Source organism: Alexandromys fortis, unplaced genomic scaffold (genome assembly GCF_014885135.2).
Source record: "Alexandromys fortis isolate MF-2015 unplaced genomic scaffold, M_Fortis_MF-2015_v1.1 scaffold_347, whole genome shotgun sequence".
Taxonomy (NCBI): Eukaryota; Metazoa; Chordata; class Mammalia; order Rodentia; family Cricetidae; genus Alexandromys; species Alexandromys fortis.
This window is the reverse complement of record NW_026068236.1, coordinates 114,187-131,954: the sequence shown is the minus strand read 5'-3', so window position 1 is coordinate 131,954 and position 17,768 is coordinate 114,187. Positions and strand designations below refer to the sequence as shown.

General features: G+C 45.3%; 1 protein-coding gene and 1 gene segment (V, D, J or C); both read left to right on the top strand.

The window, feature by feature from the left end:
* LOC126493879 (T cell receptor delta constant-like) overlaps positions 1 to 10,588 on the top strand; it is an 84,110-nt gene extending 73,522 nt beyond the window's left edge. Inside the window, 4 exon segments of the C gene segment in view lie at positions 7,609 to 7,887; positions 8,369 to 8,434; positions 8,765 to 8,878; positions 9,965 to 10,588. Of these exon segments, the coding sequence occupies positions 7,609 to 7,887; positions 8,369 to 8,434; positions 8,765 to 8,877 (458 nt within the window).
* The window catches only part of LOC126493878 (T cell receptor alpha chain MC.7.G5-like), a 170,272-nt gene that overhangs the window by 85,921 nt on the left and 66,583 nt on the right, over positions 1 to 17,768 (top strand). The window lies entirely within an intron of this gene.

The window sequence follows — 17,768 nt, the reverse complement described above, 5'->3', positions numbered from 1 at the left end:
GTGGGTGGTCCTTGGACTTCCCACAGGGCAGGGAACCCTGATTGGTCTTTGGGCTGATGAGGGAGGGGGACTTGATTGGGGGAGTGGGAGGGAAAGGGGAGGCGGCTGTGGGGAAGAGACAGAAATCTTTAATTAACTAATAAAGAAATAAATAAATTAAAAAAAGAAAGAGGCCCAGCCACACTTGCTGTCTTTACCCCCAGTGACAGCATCAGCTCATGAAGCTGGTTACGATGGCTGCTATAGTGTAGACTCCAGTGTTTAAGTAGTATAAGGTGTTGATGTGGATAATGTTTTATGTAGGTACAGGAACTCATGTTATGCTCATGTTATGAACTCTTGAACAGACCCAAGAGGCCTCACCCTCAAGCACTTTGCCCTTTCCTGTCCAGCTGATGCATGACCTGGTGGTCATTCGCTTACTTGAACCTTCCTATAACTATTTTTTTGCTTAAAATGGCCATTTAGCATTTCAGCAAAACCAAAATGATTTCTTTTCTCTTAGGGAAAATGAAATATTCTGCCAAAAATCTAGGGATAAGAGATGGCAGATTAAGGAGCTAGTAGCCAAAAGCCTGGAGACATTCCTAAATATCAACAATTAGAAGATAAAAGGAGTTAAACGGGCTGAAAAAATGCAGCGCTTAGATCTCCAAAGCCTTCAAGAGATTCTATTCCTCACGCTACCCTCATCCACCAACCCTATGCCAACAGACGAGGTGGACTGGAAGGGATGAGTAGCAAAGAGCCCAACTGATGCCTAAGCCAGTACTGAACCAGTGCAGCCTATCTACGGGAATGGGCACCCGCTCATCAGAGAACCACATTGTGTTCGTACCCTTAGAGCAGTGGTTCCCAAGCTATGGGTCATGACCCCTCAGAAGGGAAGTGTGTGACCCTTTAACAGGAGTCACATGTCAGATATCCTGCATATCAGATATTTACATTATGATTTATAATGGTAGCAAAATTACAGTCATGAAGCAGCAATGAAATATTTTTATGGTAGGGGTTCATGACAACATGAGGACCTGTATTAAAGGGTCTCCGCATCAGGAAGGGTGAGAATCATGGCCTTGGAGTTACTATAGCTCAGTTTCAATGGCTGAAGCTTCTCAGGACATTGGGGGTGGGGTCTAAATCTGAAATTCATTAGTTGTTGCAGTGAATTACAATAAAAATTTGAGGGCCAAATGGTCTTTCATAAGAAAATACTTGATGCACAATAAAAAACCCTATCCTGAAGATTAATAAGAATAGATTTTCTACAACTACCTTGAAAAGCCATAGGTCGGGTTCTGGTTCTGGTCTCTCTCTGGTCGGGAACTAGGGCCACAGAAGCTTTGCTCATATGAGCCTCTCTCACTCTCAGGGGAAAAAGAGTTGTCATGGTGTAGAAGGGAGGGTTAGAAACATTGAAAAGACATGAAAGAAGCCATTAAATGTACTCTATCATCTCTCTGTCTATTGAGAGATCGATAGATCTGCCATCTAGGTCTCTTTTCTTTTTCCTTGAAAACTTGCATTAAACCAGCAAGGTTGACTGCAGGCTAGGTGATCCCCAAGATCCCTCCCTCATCTTGGTCTCTTTTCTTCCTCTTTTCCTTTGAGAACTTGCATTACACCAGCAAGGCTGGCCACAGACAAGTGGTTCTCCAAGATCCCATCCTAGCCAGGGTCATGCTTACCTCTTCTGTTAGCTTTGAGTCTGGAAACTCAGCACAAGGCCTTGGGGACCCATATTCACCCCAGAAGCACAGCCACTGGCTCCAGAACAGTAGAGAAGTGATGGAGTTCTCCTAGAGGCACTGCCCACGGGTAACACAGTCCAGGGTTTGCAAATCCAGGCTCTATATTCAATGATTTAGCTACCAACAGTCAAGAGCTGGAGCCAAGCCAGAGAGCAACAGTCTTACAAATGACCTCCAAAATACCAAGTCCAATGGGGAAGTCATTACCTATTACATGGTGACATGGGAGGTTTCCGTATTCTAGAGGAAATGAAGTGGGAAAGGTGCAGGGAAGTAGGAAGTCTGGCAGTCCTAAGTGACCGGTACCGTCAACTCGGTCTCTGCCTTTCAGAGGATAATAAAAACTTAAGGGTTTTTATTCATTTAATAGGTAAGGGTTCTCCATTGCCTATTGCTTCCAGGGATTTGTTTGGTATCCTTATTTCTAAGCAGAGGAATGCCAGAGCAACGAAAAGGAGGAAAACTAAGTTATGTTATAGCGATTGTAGCCTGGTTGATGTTTGGCAAATTGCATCTGAGCAAAAAGTACTGTTTTATTTTCTCTTTAAACCATTTCTACTTGAAATTCAGAATTATCTTCTCTGTTAAGAGTCAAATCTTTGAGGCTACTCCTTTGGGCAGGGGAAAGGAAGTTGAAAAATAAACACTTATTCTCTGTTGGGCCACTGACCACACGTCCCCGCGATACCCTACTTTCTTCTCTGGGTTCTGCTGGCAGTGGTGGAAGTTAATGCGATATGTGAAGCTCAGGTGGGGAAAGAAAGAATTTTAAATCAAGTCTTCAGGTCTGAGAGCTTCAACTTCGAATAATGTCCTGAACTGGCAGTCTCTTTTCCCTGGCTCTAGCTCTACCTCCTGAGTTTGGTGAGAGATCGTGTGATCCACGTAGTCACATGATTACTATACATTTCTGAGACGTCCATCTGGCTCCAGAATCAGAAGAAATTATAAGACAAAACTAACTGAGGACAGCAGCACAAGGACAGACCTCCCTCGCCCACACACACCACACAGCACTAGTGGGGTCCTGTCAAACACAGCCACTTGGCTACTCAGCTTTCAGGTCCCTGGCCCTTTTCTAGGCTCAGCAATTAGGAAGCAAACTCGTTACTACCATGAAACTCCCTGAGTAATGGAGGAAAAATAGGACTCAAATCAGGACACATTATCTGTGGCTCAAGAGAAAAGAACCAAAGGCCTCCTATCCTTGCTTTTCAGTCAGGGTAAGAAATTTAGTATTCTATCTCTGTATCCTGCTATTGTGCTTTTCTTGGAAAGTCTTCTGAAAAACCTGGGAGCTCAATTTGACTTCTTGAAATCAGGTGTCTGTCACCATCTCTTGCCCTGCTTCAGCCCTGTCCCGGCGCCTCTGAGATGGAGGCATCCTGCCCACTTTCCTATCCAAACGTTCAGCTGCTATTAGCCCAAAGAAGGACATTCTGTGTACTCGGACCCCTGTCCTATCAAGGACAACTTTGTAATCCTCTGAACTGTGGGCTCTACAGGCTGAGATGCAGGCTGTGAGCAATGGCACAGATGTTCAGGCTCAGGCCCAGGGCTAGTCCCAGACTGGTTATCTGTAAAGCAAGGCTATAATGTGCTCCTGGAACACCCGGCAGATGTTTTTTGGAGCTGGCACGAAGCTCTTTGTGGAGCCCCGTAAGTTGATCTTTTTCTTTATTTCTGTGGATAACTTGAGTCCTGAGACTAGAGCTACCCCCCAGTTTATATTACAAATTATACCTAGTAGATTCGCTTCCATCTCAGAGACAGAGTGGAGCCGAAGGAAGGGGGCCTGCACGAGAACACTGAGCTGCTCACATGCTTCTGTAACTGCTTTTATTTTTAATATATGGATGCTAAAACTCTAGTCCTCATTTATTTCTTAAATCTTCAGGTCAACCTAGAAAACAGAGGAATCTTTTTGAAATTATACTAGTAAATGTAGCACTGGGGGGAAGCAAGGCTGTCACAGGCGCGCTTGGGCTCAAACTCCCCAGGGTGTGGCTTGTTTCCTACACTTACTTCGGCTAAGCTGACTAGTCGGCATGCCTCCTGACAGAGCACAAATATTCCTCTGCTAGGAAGGCTTTGGAGACAGGTGGTTAACCCGGTGAGAATAACCAGGTAGAGCAAACCTTAGGACTTAAGTGAAATCCCAGACTGGCAAAGAACCGTGAAGTTCTGAGTGACATGTGTTATAGATACCACAATTTTTAGAGAACCAATGGGATCATAAAGAGCGTGTAGAGAGGGCGGTCTCATCTCTCTGCTGTTTGCCCGCATGTAATTTTAGCACTGTATGAGTGTCTGAAGAGAATGGCTGAAAACAAAATGGTAATGTTCAAGTAAATCCATTTGAAATAAAGCATTGAAATACAGTCATATTCATGGAATAATAAGAGATTATTCTCAAAAAAAATCACTCAATTTTTAAAAAATCTTTTAATTGAATATTTAAGTGTCAGATTGTTTTCTAACTTTGGGTAGAATGGGCAGCCTTTAATAAAAGTTGTAAGGCAAAAAAAAAATAAGAGATTATTCTCAAAGATAAACAATGAAATCTTTCCTTTAAAGGTTATCCTCAAATATTTGTTTAAATCAAATGCAAAGTAGACTAAGTTCCATACGACAACTACATGGAGTACATTCTACTTATTTAAAAAGAAAGAGTCAGTTCAAACCAGATAGCTGTTTTCTTTGGTTGCCATGCCAATCAGAGGCCAATGAATTGATTGAATAAACTTTTTTTCAATTATTTTAAACATATGGATCTTAACTTAGGGAGAGAGCCTGAGAAAATGTTTTACTAAATCAATGCTCTGTGTTCAATTTGAAACCCCAACAAATACATTCAAGTCTCAGCATGTGTGTTCATGCATGTCTTCAGACATCCACCTTTCCAGCTATATTATAATATTCAAGTTATTCAGATATAATCTCCCTGTGATAATTGATGATAATCTCTTGATGTGTGTAAATTTGAAAATCCCACACAAGCAGCTGGGCCCAGCAGCACACACCAGTATTATTAGCACTCAGCAAGCTGAGGCAGGAGGATTGAGTGTGATGTTAGCCTTAACTACTTAGAAAGACCCTGTCTCAAACAGCAAAAACACAAGCAAGCTTTCATTGTCCAACTTACTCAAACCGAATCGTGCTCTTGAATAACTGACAAAATGGGTTTGAGCTTGCTTTGGTTAGTTTTTTTTTTTTTTTTATTGAACAAATTTCTAACTCCTAACTCTCTTGAAAATCAACCACAATACATCTCAAGCCACAAACAGGATAATGAACAAGAAATGCCGTGCTCCTGGAAGGAGACAAGTAATGAAGACTTGTGGTTTCCAGCCGTTAGTGCTGGGGTTATCAGTTTTACTGTCAGCGACTTCAGTGTGTAAGAAAACAAACAGGAAATAAAGGAGCAAAGGTTTTCTCATGAAGGTTGAGAGTAGAAAGTCTTTAAAAAACAAGAAAGAAAGAAAGAAAGAAAGAAAGAAAGAAAGAAAGAAAGAAAGAAAGGAAGGAAGGAAGGAAGGAAGGAAGGAAGGAAGGAAGGAAGAAAGAAAGGAAGGAAACAAAATCTTGTCTAGAGCTAAAGCCAAAATAGAATCTTGGAAAGTTGTCTCCTTCCCTGAGTGCCAGATCCCAATCTTTCATTTGAGCTTCTTGATGAAGAAAATACAAAAAGAATTATGATGTAGACATGAGGAAGCCTTCTCGGGACAGCTTGTTCTCTTGGGCTCGCCCAGATCCACCATGATCTAATTATACCGTGGAGATCAGCAGGCACCTTCCCATTAACAACCACCCCTCTCAATCAACCGGACCAACTGATTGGTCAGAGCTTTACTACCATGGACCCCATGGCTAAAACTCAGACCCAGACTCTGGATAGAGCACTAGAAAAGTCAATTCTTTTCACTTGCATATGCACTACCAAGATTTTCTGTTTAGTAAAAGACCTGCTCTCTTGATCATAATCCATAAGAGATAAACTACATTGTAATTCAACATAGTTTTCATTTGATACCAACAACCCCAGCTCTTTATTAGTAAATACCATGGGCGTATGGGCTCTGTTCAAGAGAGAAATTACTGCTGAAATTCAGAAATGAATCTTAGGATTAGAAATCTGTTCACAGGTCAGTGGCTGCTCCTTATTGTAGGTAAGAACAAGGCTCTTTCTGTTGTGGTTATTTAAAGATAACTTAGAATCCAAGTCTTTATGGGCACAATTCAGAAGCTCCAATCAGGCAGTATGAGAATCATTACTGTCTTTCTTTTTTTTTTTCATTACTGTCTTTCTCAAAGCATCAAGACTGCCAGTTTTAAGGATAGAAAAAGTGCATACCTAGAATAGTGCTGTGTTATAGTCAAAGCAAGGTATGAAAGAAGAGGCAGGTAGAGGATCCAGTTCTGGGACCAGCGTTCATTCATTCCACAGTCCCTCTTAGAATAAAGAAAAAAACGGGTTTAGCTTGTTCTATTTACTTTCTGAGGATGATAGTTGTTATCTGCTGATGGTGGGTACCTCCAGTCCTAGCACTCAGGATGTAGAAACAGAAGAGTCGCAAGTTCAAGATCATCCCTGACGATACAGGAAGTTCGAAGCCAGTCTGGGATGCATGAGACCCTGTCTCCAAAGAAATTACTCCAAGGAGGTAGCAAACACCTTTAGTTTCACCACTTAGGAGGCTGAGTGGGGTTAAAGGATCAAGGGTTTGATCAGCCTGATATACAGTTAAAGACTATATCAAACAAACATAAATAAAAACACTCAAATTGTATAGTAGGCAGGCCCTTGGGAAAAGAATCAGTATCCACCCAAATGGAGAGAAATCCAGCCTTTCCTTCCAGTGCAATCTGTTCCAGTCTACAGAACAGGGAAAACACCTCACAGCAACTCCAACTGCCACTCTGAGTTTGAGATGATTATGCAGACCTTTCTAGAAGTATGTGCTTTTAACTGACACAATGCAAAGTATGAGCACCTTCTATAATCTCCTCCAAGGGCTCCCATATTTAAAATTAACCAGCTGACCCAGACAGATATTCAGCCTGACCTCAGTTGTCCAACTAACTAACAAATCATAGATAACTAAAACCCAGCTTGGTTATTAAAAACTGTTTGTATGTGCACAGGTAGACATGTGTGTGCAGGTGCACACACACATGAGCACAAGGAAGCCAAAGGACAACACTGAGTATTAGCCTCAGAAACACTACCTATCTCATTTGAGACAGAGTCTCTTGTTGGCTTGGAGTTCACCAATGAGGCCGGACTAGCTGGTCAGCAAGCCCTGAAGATCCCGTCTCTGCTCCCCAGTGCTGAGATGACAAACACTTGCCACCATGCTGGCATTTTTATGTGGGCTCTAGAAATCAAACTCAGGCCAAGCAAGCACTTCACCAAATGAGCTCTCCAGCCTTCTTTGGGTTGGGGTTTTGGGTTTGGTTTAGTTTGATACAGGGTATCATATAGCCGAGACTGCGCTGCTACTCAAGGGTAACCTAGAACTCCTGATCCTCCTGTTTCCACCTTCCTGCTGGAATCAGTGGTATATAGAGTACTATGGTGAGTTTATGGATCACACCCAGGGCCTCGTATTAGACCTCAGTTCTAGAAATTTCTTTATAGTTGCTACACCCCATCTCTCTTCCAATCCTATCTCCTTTCTGCTCCTTATTATGAAGCCAAACTAAGTGTCCCTTCTTTCCTCTCACCTTGCCCATGCGTCTATGAAAGGCTATCAGGGATACCACTAACAAGGTATAGAGTGTTCTAGATTCTAGACAACACCAGTTTAATTCTCCTAAGGCTGTAAGTTATCATCTCAGTTGATTATATTTTCAGAAATTCAGCCTCCTACCACACCATCTGTATTCATTATGAAAAATGGAACGAATGTTGCCTGTCTGGTGAAGGACTTCTATCCCAAGGACGTGAATATAAGTCTCAAGTCATCCAGGAAGATAGCGGAATTTGACCCTGCTATAGTCATCTCCCCCAGCGGGAAGTACAGCGCTGTCAAGCTTGGTCAGTATGGAGATTCGAATTCAGTGACATGTTCGGTTCAGCACAACAGTGCAACTGTGCACTCGACAGACTTTGAACCACATGCAAATTCTCCTGGTGAGTATCTAGCTTAAAGGAGCTAAGACGGGGAAACTGGAGGAAAAGAGAAGCAGGCAGTGTGAACCCAGCGTAGATTACTTCTGGTTTAGCATTATGCTGTTAAAAAAAAAAATGAAGGTGCTCATCTCTGCTAAGAAGGAATTTCTCTGCCTATCTCCTCTTATTTAATCCCCATTCCTCATCTTCACCAACCACGTCTTTTTCATATAAATGTCTGGCACCAAAGATATTATTTTAATCCAAAAATCCCACAGGGGTGGTTGTCTCATCATGGGATTGAAATTCTTTATTCTCCCTACAGATTAGAGAGCATCTTGAGGTTGTCCTGATGATGCCAAAAGTCCCAAATCGAAGGAATCCTGTCTGTATAAACAGATATATGACCCTCTTATCCTCAGTTTACCAACTGAGTTTCCAGAGTCTCCTCCTTTTGTTTCTTGCTTGCCAACTTACTCTTGACCACCCTTGATTTTTCTAGATGACATAAAACCACCAGAACAGGAAAGTGCCACACAAGCTTCAGAGACTTGCCATGGCTCAAAAGGTTGGTTCAAACAAAGTGGTTAAAACAAATTCTGTCATTGTCACCTGAGACCTCAAAGCATCAAACTTCAAAAGAAAACAAAAAAACAGACTGAGCCCACTGGTTCCCCGACTCCATCACAGCAGAGCTGGCCAGGCTGTGAGCAGGTGTTTCCCTCCTGTTTGGGTGGGCACAGGAGCCTGAGGGCTCTGCGTGCTGCCTGGCACCGTGCTGGGTGTACAGGCCAGGAAGAGCTATGGCCATTTGGAGCAGACTGGTGACAGTTGTTGGCACTGTAGAGAGAAATCTGGCCCCTCCTGAAGCCGCTGTTCTACTTTTATTCCATCACAGTTCACAGCAAGGATGTAAACATGATGTCCCTCATAGTGCTGGGGCTACGGGTGCTGTTTGTCAAGAGTGTCGCCATCAACTTTCTCTTTACTGCCAAGTTACTCTTCTTTTAAGGTAAGAATTACTCACTTCATATTCCCAACTCCATCCTAATTATGCTATAAATTGGGAAGGATGTTTGGAAATGGTAACAAACAAGGAAAGTGTGATGGTACCGTCCCATAATTTTAGCCCTTGGGAAGCTAAGGCAATAGGATTGATGTGAGTTCAAGACCAGCCTTGATATATAGCATCAAGCTGGCCAGGGATATGTAGCAAGACCTTGTTTCAAAAGAAAGGAGGAGGGAGGGAGGAACAGAGAGGGGGATTGAAGGAGGGAAAGAGGGAGGAAGTGAAGAAGAGAGGGAGGGAAGGAGGGAGGAAGAGAGGGAGGGAAAGAGAGAGAGAGAGAGAGAGAGAGAGAGAGAGAGAGAGAGAGAGAACTCTAGGCATGCCTATGAAGCTCCTCTTTCCTGGGCTGGAGAGATGGCTCAGTGGCTAAGAGCACTGACTGCTCTTCTAGAGAACAACAGTTCAATTCCCAGCACCCACACGACAACTCACAACCATGTGTAAGTCAAGTTCCAGGTACCTGATACCCTCTTCTAGCCTCTAAAACACTACACACGCATGGTCCACAGACACATAGGCAAGTGAAACATCAAGCACATAAAATAAAATACTCCTACCCTTATTTTTCCCAGTGTTTCCAATGTTTATCAATTTCTGTTCAAGGAATGACCCAAAATTTTGAGGTTTGGATTGATCTCTAAGTACAGCCAGTAATTCCCAAAGGGGTATCTAGCCCCACCTGCTACTGCACTCGCAGTCTGGAGACCACAGGCAGCACAGCAGTGTAAAGAATGTTGCCCTAGGCATCAGAAAACCGAGTTTTAGTTCTGACCTTGTGATTAGGTCCCTGATTCCATGGCCAGTTTGCTTACCCTCTCTGGGCCTGGGTTTAAAAATGGTTACAAGAAAGCCAATGGGCTTAATTTACTATACTGAGCAGCAGAACCTCTGCCACGTTCCACAATTGATTAGTGATGTCTGTAGTGGTGCAGCATAGTGGGTACCCACCATCCCAAAATGGCATCACCCCTGCAACCCCTTCCAGAGCTCAGGGTCTATGATTCTGTAATGACTTTCCTTGACTTGCAGGCTGGCTGGCTTGAGGAGACCATGATTCCTGAAAGAAACCAAAAGTTTACAAAGATGCTATATCCAAGGCTTCCAACTCCTAAGTGCTTCGAACTGACCCGTCACCATTGCATCTAAAGGGATGCTAGGAAAACCAGCTTTTCTGTGACGGCAGCAAGCCAGCTAATCCTCCAGTCCAGTAGAAAAGCAAAAGCCCTGGGGAGTGGGGTTTGTGGGCCTGGCTTTACACGCTGCTTTATAAAAGCATAGAAAGCTATGAAAATATAGACTTGTTTTCCTTTACCCGTATAACTGTTATACTTTGAAAACGGTTTCCCTCCATCTTTATTTACCCAGAACTAGAAAGTGGGGAGAAGCAAATACCAGTTTAATAACCCGGGGGGGAAGTGGTCTTGGGAGAGAGAACATGTGTCATGTTAGCTAAACACGGAAAGCTGCCCACTCCTAGCCAGCGCCCTCCTCCCTCCCCTGAGGACAGTATGGCCCACTCTCTGCCTTTGCTCCCACGCTGTGCAGGAGAGTCTTCCCAGCAGCAGTAGGGCGCCAATGACTTCAGCACTTTCTGTTTCTCCTAATACTTTATGCTCATCTTTGGCTCCTGAAAGCTCTCCAAACAGACAATAAAGCTTCTACAATGACATCTAATCATTCTCCGCTCTATTACCAAAGATGAAAGTAAAATACAGAGAGGAAGGATACCTCTTTCTGTGAACTGACTTCACGTGCACAAACTGGCTGAGTCCCAGGCACCATACTGAGGGTACGGAATTGCGACCTGTGCCCGGCCTGCCAACCACTCACTGGGCAGCAGTTTTGGAAGCAGGGACAAGAATGTGACCTCTTTCCTTTTCCCTGTGAAGTCCGCACCTTTATTGTCTTTTTCTGGCCAGTCTGGCCCTGGGCTTTGACATCACTGGGCACAGATCCTTTCACCTTGGTCTTTGATGTTGGTGCTTTCCTGCCTTTCTTCTCGGGCCTGCCTCTGCTGCATTTGTTAAGCTGCAACCTCTGCAGTCACTCACTGTGGACTGCCTGGGAAGAAGGCACTCAGCTCTGTTGAGCTATTAGACTGCTGGAAGCCAGAGTGGGCATGTCAGTCACACCACAGCTTCCTGACCCCAGGCCTGAGGGGCCTGTCTGGGGGACTAGGCCCTGGTTTCCTGCTCTGTTAGCGCAGCAGCACCTTCAGTGTGGCATGCAGCTCTGTTCAGCCCAGCCCGGCAAGGCCGCAGCTTTATTGGTAGCACTAAGGTAGGAGCGCTGTGGTTTCCTCAGCTACTACAAGAAGTATAAAGCAGGGACCGTGGTGTGACATGAGCCATTACCCCTGGAAATTCCCCTGCCGCCATCAGCCACAGACTCCAAACCAAAGGCGGTAACGATGCTGGGAGGCCCTGGGTTCAGGAATATCTAGAAGGATAAGTCAGATCTACCCAGGGAACAGCAATGACAGCATTCCACACGTCACCTGGTACGTATAAAGACCACCTAGTCCCAGAACACTCGCTTCTGCTCCTGGCTGTGACATCAGAATGCTATTCTGAAGTTGTTGAAAAGAGCGCATCCTCATTTTTCAAATGGAACAAAACATTTGCCCTGCCCACCCCACCCCCAGGAGAAAAGGGTTTGCACTTTGTCAAAAGTCATTCAGTGAGGCAGATATACTGCTAGGAACGGAACCAAGGTCTCAAGACTGTCAGCCCAAAGTTACTGTCCCCTGAGCTCACTGCATCACCAAAATGAGGACGATGTGTCAAGGACCGCCTCTTGTCAGCAACAAATGAGATGACTCTGACCCAGCAGCCAGAAAAAAAAAAATCCTAGCTCATCACGGGATTATAAATTTCTTCCACCAAAATGAACCTCCAAAAGTTTTAAATCGATATTTTAGTTAGCAAACAAATAAAAAGTTTGATTATAAGATTTTCCTACAGGGATGTCATTATCTTCTTGTTCAGATCCACCACCACCCGCATTACTCTCTCACGTTCCTAACCCCTCCCACTGGCCCTCTCCCTCCCAGAAATCATTCTCTCTCTGCTCTCAAACGCGCGCGCGCGTGTGTGTGTGTGTGTGTGTGTGTGTGTGTGTGTGTGTGTGTGTGAGAGAGTGTGTGACGACTGAAGGCAGGATCCAGGAAAGACGCTGCCTTGGGATGGACCGTGACCTGTGGCTTTCTCACCGCATCCTCTCGGTTGCTCCACATACTGGCTATGTTTCACTTACTGTATCTAAAGTGCGTGCAAACTCCTGCCCAGATTCATTTTGATAAAGCCTCCTGGGTCTGGCTGCAACAGAGTTCTAGAAGTACAGCATGGCATCCCTGGCTGTCAGGAGTCAGCTGGGAGACCGGGAGACTATTTCTTACTTCTGGGCTCTTCCCTCCCTAGGGCTGTCTCTAATAACTGCTGGTATATTTAAGATGCAGACGTTAATAGAGAAAGGTGAGAGGGTGTCTCAGAAACTGAAGGGGCGTCTGTTTCAACATCACACACCAGTTATTCCTAGAGGAAATGGCCTTGTCTCAGGACACCATTGAGCTCCACACTCAGCACCTTAGAAAATGTGTTCAGTTCTTAGACAACTAGCCAGGCATCATCAATGAAGAGAGAGAAACGTCGTCCAAACAAAATAAGTAAAGTGGAGGCTTCAGAGCACACTCAGGAAGAGTAACATGATTAACCATAGCAAGATACAGAACAAAGGTAAGATAGGAGTGGATTTAATAATCCACTCGGAGTCTCAGATAAAAGCTTACTAATTAATTCACGGCAACGAGTAAGCGATGGTGGAGATACAGTGATGGTGATGTCCCTGGCCTGACACCTGCACCACCCTGATACCCTCACAGCAAACAGCACAGGCTCAAGGACACAGAAAAGGTATTTCCTCAAGTTGTAGTTCTCCAAAGTCAATCACAGGAGACGTAGGTGACAAAGGCCCAGTGAGCCAGAAGGGAGATGTTCTGCTCCTTGGAAGCCAGAGTCTTCCCCAACTGTGCTCAGGCCTTTTATTAGCAATCACTTGGGGCACCACTAAAGGCTAGGCTGGGCTACAGGCGACTGAGAGGGATGCCTGACAATCTAAGATGTGACTTCCTGCGGAAGTGGGCCACTCCTCAACTGTGCTCCAGGGGTTTAGGTACAGGCTTCCTGGGCACCTGCATCACCGTGGTGTCTGAAGTACAATAATAAGCGCCACTGTCCTCAGGCCTCACTAGAGAGATCACCAGGTGGAAGGTTCTGTAGACACGGCTGTGTCTTACAGAAAATCGACCTTGAACAAAGTCTGCATCACGGGATCTTGTATCATCCCTATAAAGGATGAACTGAAAGGACAGATCTTGCCTTCTGCGATACCAAAATAAATCTGGATTTCGAAGAGTTCCATCATAAGTGCAAAGCAATGTTACTTCACTGCCACTTGCGACTGTCTTGTCGGGTGAGCTCTGGGTCAGCGTGATACATAGCGCATCCTTGTCTGTGAAGAGGAAATGAGACAATAGTAGCTTCTGAGTTCCCAGACACTGACCAGCTCAGAGGAACTCAGTAGAGAACAGAAATGAATGTCACAGGCAGAGAATGACTAGACAGAAGCTAAGCATGCAGGAACAAGGGACCGAGCCTCCAAAGGTCAGAGAAAGGGAGAGGGGTACAGAGCAAAAGAAATGCGCCCCTTACAGGTGAACAAAAGGCTGAGAGTCAAGCCGAGAATCATCCTTTAGGTCAGCGCAGGAGGCAGCCCATGGAGCAGGCCGGCGGGAGCTCTTTAATCTTCCCAGGGCTCTGGACAGGCCGGAGATAGACCAGAAATGAGGGGAGGCAGGCAGCTGCTCACGTGACCGTCATGTGACTGGGTCAGCTGAAACTGTGAGGTAAGCGCCTCCATGAGGGACTGCTGCAGTTTACAGAAATGTTGGTCTCCAACCATCTAGGACTGAGACTTCTGACAGTGAAAATGAATCGCTATAAAAACTAAATGTGAGGAGGGGTGGGGGGAAGGACAGAGGGAGGTTGAGAAAGTGGGATAAAGGGAAGGAAACTGCCATCCCCGCGATGGCATGCTTTGGCATACTCAATTCATAATTCATAATTCGCTCTCCATTCCGAGGGTCTCTGATGATGGCTGGCACCAGTCCATGACTCACACTCCAAGTAGCCCTGTCTCAGGGCACCTGACCTCTGTGCATTCACCTTGTAGAGCTCAATAAACGAACAAATGGATACGTTCCTGTGTAGTACGCAATGTGTAAAATCAACGCGTAAGCCTGTCACCCCTCTGTATAAAGGTGGAAAATGGGCAAACAAGATTATTTCTAACACCTTTCCAGTCTTGGACCCTACAAGTCTTTGGTTTCTGGTCTGAGGGGTGCTTGCTGATCCTGACAGTGGTTACTGCATTGAGCTATGTATCTTCCTGTCTCTTGGCACTGTCCACAGCCTACACTTGGCTACAGCAGTAAAATTACTGCCCCAGAGAGAGCTTCCTGGCAGATAAAATGCAATGAAGGTTACTAAGGTACTGTTCTGAACCTGCCGTGTCTGGAAACCCTGTGCCATCCCCTCCCACTCTTGTACCCCAACAATACAGCTTTCCATGTAAGCCATGACATAGTATTTAGGAAGCATTGCTCTGGAATCAGAAACAATAATTAGCTCCTCAACCCCATGAGGGTCTGTAAAGGCCCTTCCCTCCCTTTTTTTTAAACATCTGCTTCATCAGCAAGACCTGTTAGCACTTGGAATCTTTCCCCCTCTCCCCTCTGCCCCTTCATGCAAACATGATCTCTTACAAGGACTACTGCAAAAAGTCCTAACTGGTCCCATTGCTTCTGCTCTTGTCCTGAGCCATCCATTTTCCAGGTCTTTAGAATGCTAACTGCTCCTCTTTGCCTGTGTCTCTGAGCTCCTACAAAGCTCTGGCCCTTGCCTCTTTTCCAGCCGTGCTCATATGTATTCCTTGCTTTCTCGGTCTCCCTCAGCTGTTACAGCCTTTCTTGTAGTCCTCCGTCGACTTCCCCGTCCCAGCTAGTTCCAGCTGTCTAAAACTCTGGTCCTAGTCCTTCATGAACTTCGCTCCAATGAGATGTCCCTGGCCACTCCACATGGTTCCTAACTCATTGCCACCCTGGATTACTTGGTTGCAAGTCTGTTGGAATTTTCCCTCAGATTGCTCTCTGAAACCACAAGGAATGTATATATATACACACACATACATACATATATATTCACTTCTCTCTTCAGTCTCAACACACACACACACAAGCTCCGCAAAACTACTGACAGCTTCATCTTTTCACTGATGAGAAGCTTGTCTTTCAATAAGTAGATGTGCAGTGGAAGAAGGCTGCTCCCCTGAAAAGCTCACCAGAGAGGCTCAGTGTGAGGTGCTTGCCTAGCATCCTGAGGCTCTGAACTCCTTCTCCAGGGGTGGGGAAAAAAGAGAGAAAGAAGGAGGAGGAAGAGGAGAAAGAGAAGAGGAAAGATTTCAGCAGTAACACAAACACAAACACAAGAGAGCAGTCAATATTTATTTCAAATCAGTGACAGCTAAAATTTAATCGTACCTAGAACATGCCGTATTTGGGACATCACTCTACATTTTTTAAAAAAGTATTCATTATTTACCTGGAATTCTATTTACACTTGACTTCCTGAATTGTATCTGGAAGCCACAGGCATGAAGAGTTCTCAGGGGAAATACTACCTGGCCAGCATCCCACTGTGAGCATCTTTAAGGCCCTGCATGTTGGAGTGAAAGGGCTGCCCTCCCTCTCAGAGCCTGCAGCTTGGAGGGATCCTTGTACACAGTTCAACCCCTGCTGGCGGAAGTCATTTTCACAGCTTCCAGGTCCCCAGTCCATCCCTGGACTGAGCCATTTTCTTAATGACTTCTCCCATTGCCCAACTTCAGTGACATCCCACCACATGCAAGAGCATGGGTTCCACGGCCCCTCACAGGGGACACGTGCAGCCAGTTCACACGGAGGCACAGATGCTGGGTGCAGTGCTCAGTGGTATAAGTGACATCTCCCAGATGTGGTGTCCTTTCCCTGAAAGGCGTTCAGAAGGGCACTTCTGAGGAGGCCACACAGTAAGCCAGCTGGGCTTCTGCAGTCAGCACCCATTTATCAAATATGCAGATTAATATGGCCCTAAGATCACTGTTCTCAAAACTATTCAGAGAGAAGATGCTAACTAAATATGGGAGAAAAATGACTGTTAAATTTAGCTGAAGGTTTGTTCTATCAATCAACAGTTAAAAAAATCTAAAGACCATACCTTTCAAAGGTGTGTGTGTGCACATGTGCGTGTGTGTGCACATGTGTGTGTGTGTGTGTATTTGAACATACTCACATGCATTATCCAGAAACCACAATATACATGTGGGGGTCAGAGGACAACTTGCATAACTCTGTTCTCTCCTTCTATCTTGGGGATTCTGGGGGTGGAACTTGGCCAACAAGCTTGGGAGCAGGGTCCTTCACATGCTGTTATCTCCCTGGCCCAAGATTTCTTATCTTTATGATGCAAACATGTTGTCATAGAGCACTGTGCTCCCCTGAGACTTGAGCCCGCTGTGCTCTCTCCTAAATCCAAAGAATCTGAGGAGCATGAGAAATAAGTCTTCATGCCCACTGCTGTTGGGTCTTCAAAAGACTGCAACTTTTGTATGACTGAGTGAGCCCCAAGTTCTATCCGGATGTGGTAGCCCCCTACTGACTAATTGCCCTCAGAGCTATAGCTGTCTCCCTGATACATCGCTAACTGCAACCCGAGCAGCTCACAGGGAACTAGGAGTTTGCGGGCATCACCTACCACCTAAAAAGCAGGATGGCTTTCATGGCTTGAAATCACCTCTCAAGAGGGGTAAACAAAACCTCATTTATCCTTCAGTCTGAGTCGTGATAACTCCTGTTACTTAAATCTGGAAAGAATGTAAGAACCAGAAGACAGAGAGAAGGGCTGCTGAATACTGTCTCCTGCGTGTGACCCGGCTGCTGGAATCAGGAACTCACCTGCCACCATGGCCTGCACAAGCCTGGACCTATCAACAGCCAGTCATGCATGGAGAGGGGGCTCCTGGGGCCCTTACCTCTCCCTGCTGAACTATTGGGTAGTGGTGGATTGGGGGGCAGGTTATGTTCAGATGTGTACCCAGAAGTCAGCCTGCCAGGCTCCATACCCATAGTCACACAGGTGTCCCTGGCTTAGCTAGGCAGGTCACCAAACAAACACAAAGTCATGATCATGGGAAAGGGACCCATAAGGCAGAAGGGGAATGGCTGGAGGAGGGGAAAGATACAGAAGGTGGGGTGAAGGGAACTAGAACGCATTATAGACACGTATGAAATTGTCAAAGAACTAATTTAACTAATAAAATAGGGGAGAGGTTTTGTTTGGAGTGGTTTTGTTTCTGACCTTGCAGCGCCCTCTGCTGCTCTAACCAACCCATCTCCGTAAACAGGTCCAGCTGGAGCTCAGCAGAAAACTGGTTGGAGGGAAAGCACGCTCTTTGCACACCTGATCTCAAAGCTGCTCTTCTATTGCCATCCCCCGTTCATCTCTGAGACTGACAGCCGCTTCTGTATTGGTCCAATGGGCACATTCTTCGCCAGTCACTAAAAAAGGACAGGCTTCAAGGAAATGAGATATTACTCTAAGAGACCCAGAGAAGTAGACATTTTTGCCTTCAAAATGCCTAAGCCACAGTCAAGAACAGGGAAGCTTGTCTGGATGGATGCAGACACTAGATATACTGAGGATACTACAAATCCGTGCTAGAAGGGAAGCCTTAGAGGCAT